This window comes from Alosa pseudoharengus, unplaced genomic scaffold, assembly GCF_046254945.1.
Source record: "Alosa pseudoharengus isolate Yale_2024_CS ecotype anadromous, Long Island Sound unplaced genomic scaffold, YU_APseudo_1.1 YU_APseudo_1.1_scf_24, whole genome shotgun sequence".
NCBI classification, from domain to species: domain Eukaryota; kingdom Metazoa; phylum Chordata; class Actinopteri; order Clupeiformes; family Clupeidae; genus Alosa; species Alosa pseudoharengus.
In genome coordinates this window covers 26,736,502-26,747,355 of record NW_027468689.1, presented here as the reverse complement: position 1 = coordinate 26,747,355, position 10,854 = coordinate 26,736,502, and the positions used below count along the sequence as shown (strand labels likewise).

The window sequence follows — 10,854 nt, the reverse complement described above, 5'->3', positions numbered from 1 at the left end:
AGCGGAGCGCGGCTGGGGTGGAGCGGAAGGGGAGGAGGTGGTGTTGCTGGGGTGGAGGGGTAGCTGATGGTTGGATGGTGGTTCGCATGACTGTATCCAGAGGTGCTTGACATGCCATTCTCTTGCTCTGGCAAGCTGTCAGGGTCCAACATGTGATGCTGACACGCAGGACTTATTTTTAAGTACTTTAATACCTTCTTCATGACATGACACAAAATGAGTGTGAATATCCATCTGGTAATGATATAATGTGGCAACTGAAGAAAAGATGCTTTCTAGGGTTTGAAGAGTGCTATATAGAGTGCTATATATGTCCCCAGCTTACTGTAATCATATCTCACAGACTCACACCTACCATAATCACTTACAGACAGTAAAAGGTGTGTCACACTCAATATAGTAAATCTTTATTTACAGTTTCTCAAGAATTCATCTGTACCACGTTAAAGGCACACAAACATATAAATGTGATTGTATATACAAGTATGTACAGAATAAATAGTTTTAAAATCTACACTGGTACAAAATAAAGCTATGGTGCTCTTACATGTACAGTACAACATTTTCAAGGCTGAATATACTTGGCTTTTGCAAACCAAATAATGATGTGAAAATACATCCTGGATAGGACCCATGCTGTGAGAAAACTGTCAGATAGCTTTGTATATGCAAAATCATCATAATAAGCATTATCAATACAAACCAGTAATGATCCTCCAAAGGTATTTTTCAAAAGGAAAACTGATATATTTTCTTTAAAAGGACATTTGATTGTCATGCACCGTCTTCAAAATGACATTTCTGAGAGTTGCAATGTTCTTATCATAATTACACAGAGCTGTTAGGGGAAAAAAAATCTGAATCTTTTTATAAAATAAGTGTCTTTCTTTCAGCCGTTACTGAAAAATAAATAGACTCTGCAGACCAACCACTAAGTATAAAAGCAACAGAAAAACCATGAGGACAATGCAACTTGTTCATGAATAAGCCATATGAATGAGCTCAGCAACCAATGAGGTTTTACACATCTGCATGACGGTTGGAATTCTATGAACTATGTGGCACGTGGCACATGCGCATTATGGCTAAACGTTAAAAAAAACTTGTAAAGAGGTGCCCAGGAAGAGTGCATGGAAAACTGGACCCTTGCCAGAAGTAGATGTGATGACACCATGTATCTACTTGCTGGGCTAACACAGACAGGTATTAGGGCTAAGTGTCCCTTAGGAGCAGTGCACTCTCTGAAGGAGAAGAACAACAATAAATTAAACATTGTGTCTGCCCTGTGTGGCTCAGCAAGAGTTGCCAAGCTGAAAACAAAATGTCAAGAACTTTCAGGTAGTACAGTTTTACCGCAGAATAATTTAGAGAAGGCACTTGGAGTGTTAAACATGAAACCAAGAAATTAGATTTTTTTCTATATATATTTTACACATTTCCTTTACTTATTTTCTTTGTCGTTACCTCACTTGAAAGCTGTTTGGTGCTCCAGTACTTCCAAGTAGTCGGGCTCCGTGTGAAGGTTCGCTTTGAGTTCAAAGTACTCGTTTTTAGTCTGCTCCACCATGACCTTCCTGGGCCGGGTGTACATGAGCGTCTCCATGAGCTTGAGCTCCTTGTGGTGCCCGGGGACCTGCATGTCCACCCCTGGCTGCAGCTGGGAGATGTTCTTCCTGAGGTACTCCGTGATGCTCAGCTGCTGCAGCTCCCGCTCCCTCTCCAGGATGTTCTTGTACAGAGCGCTCGTGTCCCCCAGGGTCACGAACTCGGTCGGGTACTCCGTCACGGCCTTGAACTTGAGGTGGGGCGGCCCCCCACCGCCGCTCAGCGGCGAGTGGCTCTCCTTGTCCAGGATGCTGTGACACAGGTGGTGCTTGGCGTCGTCCTGGTCGTACTCGTGTTCGGACTCGTAGTCCTTGTGCTGGGCGCAGTAGGTGGGGTTGCGGCACACCTGGATGACGGGGCTGTGCGAGGTCTCGTCGTACATGCCGGTGCTGTGGCGCGGGGCGGCCACGTGGTGCGTGGTCTTCTGGCCGTACATGCTGTAGTGGAGGTGGATGGGGCTGCTCTCGCGCGGCTGCTCCTCCGCCTGCTTCTTCTTGGTCCGCCGGCGGCGCCGGTGCAGCACAAACACAGCCACGCCGGCCGCACAGAAGATGACCGTCAAGAAGAGGACGAGGAGGCTCAGGATCAACACTGACAGGGGAACAGTGTCCATCAGGGAGTTGAAGAACCCCTGAGCTTGGCCGTTTGGTGCAATGGTTGTCTGGATGCTGTCTGTATCCGTAGGCAAGGAGTAGTAAGTGACCAGGCCCGGGCACAAGACCTCAGTCCTTAGGGTCCTAAGATCGGCCTTGGCCGCCTTCTTGGGCGTTTGGCACAGGATGGTGCCTATGATCGTATCCTTGTCGAGTTTCTCGACCCACTGCTTGAGGCTGACTAAGTCACAGCTGCAGTCCCATGGGTTGTCCTCGAGGTAAATCTGCTCGAGGGCATCAAGCTGGTCGAGCACATTGCTCACGGACAGGTGCATGAACAGATTCTTCCGAAGGTTTAGTTTCGTAAGGGGAACATTCCGGAAGATCTGTGCAGGAAGTGTGCTTAACTGGTTGTTATTTATGGACAGCAGTTTCAGATTTGGCAGTGGATTGAACGTGCCTGGTTGAATGTCTTTAATCATATTATATTCTAAATAAAGGTACTCAAGGTTGTGGAGGCCAACAAACATAGTTGGGGTCAATTTCTCTATTCTGTTGCCATTCAGATATAATTTCTTTAAATTACTCAAACTCAGGAATGTCTCATTCTCAACGTAATCAATTTGGTTATTTGCCAAGTTTAGCAGTTCTAGGCTATCATATGTAACAAAGTCATACTTCAAGAGCCTTTGTATCATGTTTCCAGTCAGAACAAGTTTGGTGGGGCTTTGTTGAAGTACTCCAAGATCAGATATCCTTTGGATGCCTCTGTCTTGACAGTGGATCAAAAACCCCGCGATGGGATGATTGTGACAGGAACACTGGGGGATGCAAGACATCTCGGGAACTTGAGCTGGTGTTGGAATCTTTGCGTCATCTTTGGCCTCGGGTATTTGGGCTACTTTAGACGATGGTGTCACCACCATATCAAGGGACTTGGATGGCTCTTCAAGGTTGATGTCCGCGTGAGACGGGCACAGCACGTCGCGTTTCACTTTCGTCAAAATGTTCCCCCGGAGGTGGAGCGGGTTACTGCACACCACTTCGCCAATGGACGACTGCGAGCGCATGTTCTCGATCCAGATCTTCAGGTAGAGGATCTCGCAGTCGCACACCCAGTCGTTGTCCTCCAGCAGCAGTTCCATGATGCGTCCGATGTGCTCCAGGAAGCCGACGTAGGGCAGCGTCTGCAAGCGGTTGCCGCGGAGGTCCAAGTGGGTCAGGGGCACGAAGCGGAAGATGTTGGCGGGAAGGAACTCGATGGCGTTGTCGTTGAGGATCAGGACTTTGAGGCGGACGAGCTTGCTGAAGGCCCCTGGCTCCACCACTTGGATGGAGTTTGTGTCCGCCTGGAGGTACTCCAAATTCACCAGGCCCTGAAATGTGTCCTCCCGCAGCATGACCAGGAAATTGCTGTTGATGTGCAGTTTCTTCAGGGAGCCCAGGGCGGCGAACACTCCTGGCTCCAGCTCCTGAATGCTATTGCCGCCCAGGTGCAATGTGATCGCATTCTTGAAGTTGTCCATGTCCTCGGCCTGCAACTCCACTAGGTCGTTTCTGTACAGATTCAAATGGAAAGGCAAAGCGGATGGCACTTTGATTTGCGATATCCTGCTAATGTTTCTCTTCTCGCAGTTCATATATAAAACTCCGTCGCGCTCTTCGCAGGAACACAGCGACCCGCAAGATCCACCCGTTGTGGTCACAGAGGCCCCGACGTCTTGAGAACTGGCAAAGACGAAAACTGAGCAGAGAAGCAGAACGCAGGCCAGCATTTTTCTCTCTTATGTGTCTGTGGACAGAAGAAAGACAAGCAGTGTGAGAGAAATAAATGAATTCACTCAATGCTGTAAACAACATTTTCAACAAGGAAAGGACAGTGGATACAAAAAAAAGAAACAAACACATTGTATGCTTTATAAAATGTCTGCAACTGGGATGGAATAGCCATAAGACAGTATACAGTACACACTGATAATATTTTTAATGAGTAATAATTATGGGTACCCTTTCAACACACAAAGACACAATGATTCACCACACCCACTCCCTTCTGCCTCTATGTGCTTAAATTAGACTCATTTAATTTCAACTACTGCATATCAAAACTGTGTGGGCAAAATCTAACATTCAGCTCACTCAACCTGCATGCTGCCGTTAGAATAAGTGACAGAGTTTATAGTCCTTGGAATGCACTGTTGAAAAAGAAGAATGGTTTATACATAAACAAGCACATTTTTGAATGTGCTATAATCTGTTTTTTAGTGAAACAAGTGGGTGTCATTTGTTCCGTGCAGTGCTCGTGTTTGTATATTCTATTTTCACTGTTATCATAAATAAGAAAAGGTCCTCTAAGGCTCTATTTCTTAATTCTCGGGAACAGGAGACAGTTTGGTGGCAAGGAAGATGTTGCAGCATGGCTTGTTCAGATTGATTTCCCCTCTGAAATCAAACATTGATAGGTCGCGTTCATCATCTGACAGCTGGCGGGATCCTACAGTGACAGCTCTGGGCAACGCTTATGTTGAAAGATGACACTTATCAAAGTTCCCTTATTCACTGCTTTCAGCTGAAAACAGCTTCGGTAAATAAAATGAGATGAACAAGGCACATAAAAACACTGACAAACACACACATAGACACACACAGACACACACAGACACACACACACACACACACACACTCTGTCACACACACATACACACACACACACACACTCACTCTGTCACACACACGAGTATAAATTCACACGTCCACAGGAAAGAAATGACAAATGAACAGCTACATCTCACTCTAGCTGACAACCGCTGGGAGATAACAAATCCCTCCTCCTATTTTCAGGCCGATGTGTGACTTACAGAGAAGAGTCTCCAGCTCCATCAGAAGCCAGTGGAGCTTGGAATTGCCCTCTCATGCATGCTGGCAAAAGGGCTAACTGATCAACAAGCATTTACTGCGCTAGTAAGTGATCACGGTTTAGCGCAAAGCAGGGAATAAAGAGGGGATAGAAGGAAGAGGAGATAGAAGAGGTAAGGAGAGCCAAGAGAGTGTCGCTGAACGTGTGAACATTCTTTGACAACGCGTGAAAAGCTGATTAAATTGAAGACGCGACGGTCATGGCCTGGAAGGGTCCGTAATCTAGTATAGTCTACACACTGTGACTCATGGCCATTTCTGCAGCACATCAAATGCCCAGCACACTGAGCTCTTTTCAAAACCAGTTACCACTGTTCCACTTCTCTAACCCCTCTTCTCTTCTTCTCTTTCTTTCTATTCTTTTTTGGACACACGAGAAGTGACTGTTAAGCATGTCATGTTAGGGTGCAGCTGACTTGCCCCAGGGGAGACAGTGAGGACATGCATCACAGATGCCTACACCTCTGCATCATTGATACTCAACCAGCACCCCCCCCCCCCTTTATCAGTGAGCTGCCGCTGTGACGACAGCACACGTTGACTAATCACAGAGGACAAAAAGCAAAGGAATTTCCCCGTCCGACACTCTAGAAGTGACAGCGACACATGCTGGATTAGTACTCTTGTTCGTTTTAGCGTGACTTGCTGTCGATATATGTAAGACTGCTGGAATGACAATTAAAATATCATTATTAACCTTACCCTGTCTGTCAGATAGTCCATCTCTGTGTGTATGTGTGTGTGTGTGTGTGTGTCTGTGCTCACACATAACTTAAAAATTGATTTACTCCAAATGATCAGACAATGTAGAGGCTCCTGCATGATTATCTGAATGAAGACATTAAGTTTCACTTTCTCTTTAATAGGGACAATAGGGACTTAGGTCTGCAGTCACCTAACTGCTCTTGTTTCAACAGTGAGTTTATGAGGATAAGGCATTCCCACTTTTACCTAGAATGCCCACTTTTTGTCACTTTCATAAGAGTTGTGCAGAGCTCTGTGGCTATGTATCTTTTTTTCTCCCCCAAATGAGAGTCACTGCAATAGAGTGCTATTCTGAGCAGCTTCGCTCTCTTGAATGAGCATGTAACCTTGCCAAATCACAATATTATGTTAAAGTGAAACAAGCGAATAAACTGGCTGGCAATGAGGTTTTCCTCATAATTACTACGCACGCCACTAAACAACTTTGTCTTGTCATTGGAGTCACCTCAAGAAGGTCAGCCATTGCAAATTAGCCCACCGAAAGAGCGTTATAATTTAATTGGCTTCATGAGGAAGAATATTTCAGGAAACGGTGAAAGGGTTCGACTGACATGACAAGGGACTGCGAGACAAGCAGCTCATATCCCTGGGGGGGAAATTTCGAACACTCTCCATTATGCATCATCGAGGTAATCATGGCCAACCATCGCACGCATTTAACAGACGCAGAAGAGACAATAACAGGCAGACTGTTACATCAGAACCTGTCAGCTGCGAAAACCAGCTCCCACAAAGCCCATGTCCACTCATGCGGACATTATACCGTGCACAGATGATCTCCTATTTAAAGATTTATGCAATGCACCCAGACCCCTAAATGACCCAATGAATACTGACCGTGACCAAAAGAGAAAAGAAAAGACAAAAGAAAAGACAAAATGTAAAAGAAGAGAGAATATCGAGAGGGAATATTAAGCGCAGCGCACAGCATCCACCACTGGAGGGGCCTTTGGGTTTTCCACTCAGCACATGGACGTGCTAATAATAGGCTGACTACAGTGGGCACGGACCTTCTGCGGGGAGGCGACCGGGATTAAGCCGGCGTGCCTTCCTCCGACGCTCCGCTAGACAAATGTGCCGTGATGATTTCACAGGAATTAGCTGTCAGAACTGCCGGATGACATCAAATATGCTGCTGCGCGGGACAGACATTCTGCAGACAGCAGATGCACCTCTCTTTGCAAATCAATCCCATGAAGCAACTGGGGGTGTGTGTGTGTGTGTGGGGGGGCTTTAACCCCCCCTCCTCCCCCATCTATCCCGCCATTGAACATCTCTTGTCCCGTCTCCTCTCCTCCTCTAATGTCTTTTTTCACATTTACCGACTTTGAGAGGCGCAGCACCACCACCACCATTGCTCCATTCCCAGTCCTAAATAAATGTATTCCCTCAGCACGGGAAACCTTTTAAAAGGTTGTTTGATAAGGTCTTTGGCTACAGTGTCGCATGTGCTGAAATAAGAGACCTTTAAATAATGAAAGACACATGACTTGTTAAAGCCTTGTCGTACTGTAGAGGCAGCCATTGAGGTAAATTGCACGAGGGGGAGACAAAGTGGCAGGCAGGTTCGACAGGCCCGCCGCCTTCACCTGGAGGCCAAATGATACCATGACGGGCAAATTCAGGCAAGCACTTAATCTGACAAATTGAAATCATGTCTACATCTTTCATTGGCACAACATCCTTACCTTACCCCATAACAAAACAAACTTTCAAAACAACTATCTGTGGCATTACAACCTATTGTAAATTGCATTCATTTCACACTGACACAGACAATAATGTATTGTGAATCAGAAAAAACAATTATAGTTCATGGTATTGCCTCCATTCACTGCACTTAAAAGAGCTATTTCACAACATTGATCTATGCCAACAATCCGAGATCATAGTGTGGCTTCATGAGTCATGACAAAGGTGAAGATTACAGTCTTCAAGACGTGACTCTGAGGAAGCCCTTTGATGTCTGTAATCAGGCTTTCCATCGAATACATACCGTTTTCTAATGATAGCCTGGCACGCTGTTGCCCTTGAGAAGCACTCAAAAAAAAGGCAAAGAAGAGAAGAAATCCCACAACAGCAGCAGAGAGTACATCATTATCAAAACCGCCAAACTCAACAGAACACACCTTATGTGTGTTAATCAAAACAGGCCCTCTTGTGTGCGTGTGTGCGTGTTAAGCAAACAACACTGCCTCTCTCTCACTTTCACTCATATTGTGGTCAGAGGCAGGCAAATAGGCAGGCAGTCTGCAGAAGAAGGTAACCTACAGCAGTCAGCTGATGGTTGTTGTGCGGTGCACCAGGGTGGGGGGGCAAACTGCAGCCTTGGGGGCTGAGGGTCTAGGGGACTGGGGAGGGGTTGGCAGGCAGCTGGGCTATGCAAAAGCAGACCAAGGGGGCAAAGAGAGAGGGCAAATCAGCGATGCTCAATTATGTCATGCACTAATCGGAGCTCTGCAGATGGCCCCTGCAATGTTCCCTGGCCAATTAGTGTGTGACAATATGCCCCGCGCTGTGGGCAGAAAATGATGTCCTTGCCCTGAGGGGATGCCACTAAACCCACAAGAGTGTGTGCATTCCTTGAGAAGGAGACAGAAGGGAGGGAAAAAGGCAAATCCAAATAAAAACACCCTTGGTCGCACTCTCCAGGGAAACTCCATCCCTCTTGTGCATTTACAGAGGAAGGTCACACCACTCCTGTTTAACCCTGAAAACGCCAGGGAGGAAGAGTTGTGCTGAAAATGCCTCTTGGGTAACCCTGAGACTACCTGAGAGCTGTCAAGGCTGACATCATAATGCCCAACATATCCATTATTAAAGCATACAAAACACAATTATGTTAAGTTTGCTTATTACTTTATTTGCAGTAGTTTGTTCTTTTCTTTTTCTGCTATGAAAGTGTGTAGAAGATCTGCCAGAAGCAAATATGTTTACAGTATTTAAGTTACGGTGATGTGCAGTAGTCTTCTTGTGTTTGTTTGTGTGTGTGTGTGTGTGTGTGTGTGTGAGAGAGAGAGAGAGTGAGTGAGTGTGTATGTGTGTGTGTGTGTCTGTGTGTGAGAGTGAGTAAGAGAGAGGCAGGGAGATAATGTACACTTGCAGCTTTGCATTTCAGTTTAATAGATTTTGTGAACATACAAGAAAGGCTTAACCCATGAGTACATGATTGCTCACTCAGTCATACATGTATACATTTGAAGCACACCCAAGAGAAATAACGTTTAACAATATCCTCATGCAATCAAGTCATGAAGTTGGGCTTATTCTTGATTAGGACGCAGTCTTTTGTAATTAAGTTAAATCACTCCCTAAGGGCCACTTCATGTCTTCATGTTCAAGTTTTCTTTTTTTACCTGTACTTGTACAGAAACCATGGCGCAATCATTACTGCCAGGCTAAAATGCACGTTTTACATTCTGTACATTCTCTAAACGCAAAACATGCAGTTTAACTTTTGGAGTACCGATTTTGAGGTAGCCTACTACATAAGATCAATGAATAAAGTTGAATTGCTCGTAGGTGACGCAATAATGTGAATTTTGTTGAAAATGTTGTTGAAAATGTCCTGACAGACTATCGGCAAGTAGTTGCATGAGAGAGAAACCTTCACACGCGTCAAACTGCGAGCCTTGACATGTCCGGCTTTCTGAGACGCATAGGCTATATGGTCAAGCTCGGATGAGCTTATTTTAGTCCTTATCGCTAGTTTCAGGGTATTGTTCTAGTCATGTGTAGTATGAGATGCAAGCATAGATACAGGTCCAAATACAGCTGATAAGTAATCATTTCAAGCCCTCGAGGTTGACTGACTTCACTCGTAAGGGGCACTTACCCAATGCGCTGCGCCACAGAGAGTCAGTAGTTAATCCAGAGATTGCTTGGAAGACCACAAACGATATGGTGCATTTCAAAAACCGCATGAACAAGCCAAAATAAAGAAAGTTCTTTGCGGTCCTCCGTCTTCAAAGATAACCATAGCCAGAAATGCCCGCGTGCGCGCTAAGCATCAGACAGTAGGAAAAAGTCGCATACATTCTCCTGGTGTCAAACTATCCAAATGTCCTCCTTCCGATCCGAACAATTCACTTATCTTCACCCGAGCTGTGTGCGTTGTGAAAAATTGACCTCACTTATAGTTTATCCCCGTAAGCTCCGGATATTTAGTGCTCCAGTTCAGCATTGATATTCAGAAGCGGTCCTGCGTCTGTCCACTTCCTTTCACTTGACAAGCCGAGAGACTGCCAACAGCTACTAGGTTAGGCAGACGTGGAAACAGAGACTTCTTGGCTTCTGCCTCTGTCCATTAGCCCCTGTCGATGTGCATGCTCTCGCACCACGGAGCGCTCCCCCTGTGTTCGTCTCGGCTCCTCCTTCCACACACACACAGTGGCTAATTTACCAGGAGTGAAGACACAAACCTATCACACCAAGTAACCGTGTCCCCTAGCTTTCACGCGTTTCTTTTGTCTTTTAAGCTGATATTCATTATTTTGACTGATTAAAGAATGTGGATAAAGTTGGTCCTATTTGCACAGATACCTGCAACTTCAAAACATGAATGAGACATTAACCTTAACCATTTTCCCTACTGCACTCAAATTAGTTGGATTATTGATCCATTCTTCATGGTGGTGTTTTGAGCTTTAGAATGACATAGAAACACTATACAATCCTGAAGGACAAGTTCTTCCTGTTGGATAACGTATGCCTTTGCATTTGTTTATGACTATGTCTGTCAAAGGTGACTTTTACAGTAAATAACCCCGTCCGCGACATGATTTACATAGCACACTTAGGGCAACAACTCCCGTCTGAACTGCATTCATCAAAGGAACTTGCTTTTATTGTCTGTCCTTAGCCACAATAGTGACCTCTACTTTCAGCATTTATCAGTGATAGATGGCATGTGGTACGTCTCCTGGCATGCTTTCATTCTGTAAAATGGCATGTTATATGGGCCGGCTTTGGGGGC

The 10,854-nt window shown here is 45.4% G+C and overlaps 1 protein-coding gene across 1 annotated transcript; it reads right to left on the bottom strand.

Moving 5' to 3' along the window:
• Positions 1-253: 253 nt before the first annotated feature.
• Positions 254-10,177, bottom strand: slitrk6 (SLIT and NTRK-like family, member 6). The gene is made up of 2 exons (XM_076303601.1): positions 9,715-10,177; positions 254-3,990 (listed from the first exon to the last, which is right to left on the bottom strand). Exon 2 carries the CDS (start codon positions 3,971-3,973, stop codon positions 1,466-1,468), a length of 2,508 nt encoding a protein of 835 aa, XP_076159716.1. The 5' UTR covers positions 3,974-3,990; positions 9,715-10,177; the 3' UTR covers positions 254-1,465.
• Positions 10,178-10,854: the final 677 nt, after the last annotated feature.

Excerpts from the sequence above, each read along its gene's own strand:
- slitrk6 (XM_076303601.1), bottom strand. The coding sequence starts at position 3,973 with ATGCTGGCCTGCGTTCTGCTTCTCTGCTCAGTTTTCGTCTTTGCCAGT.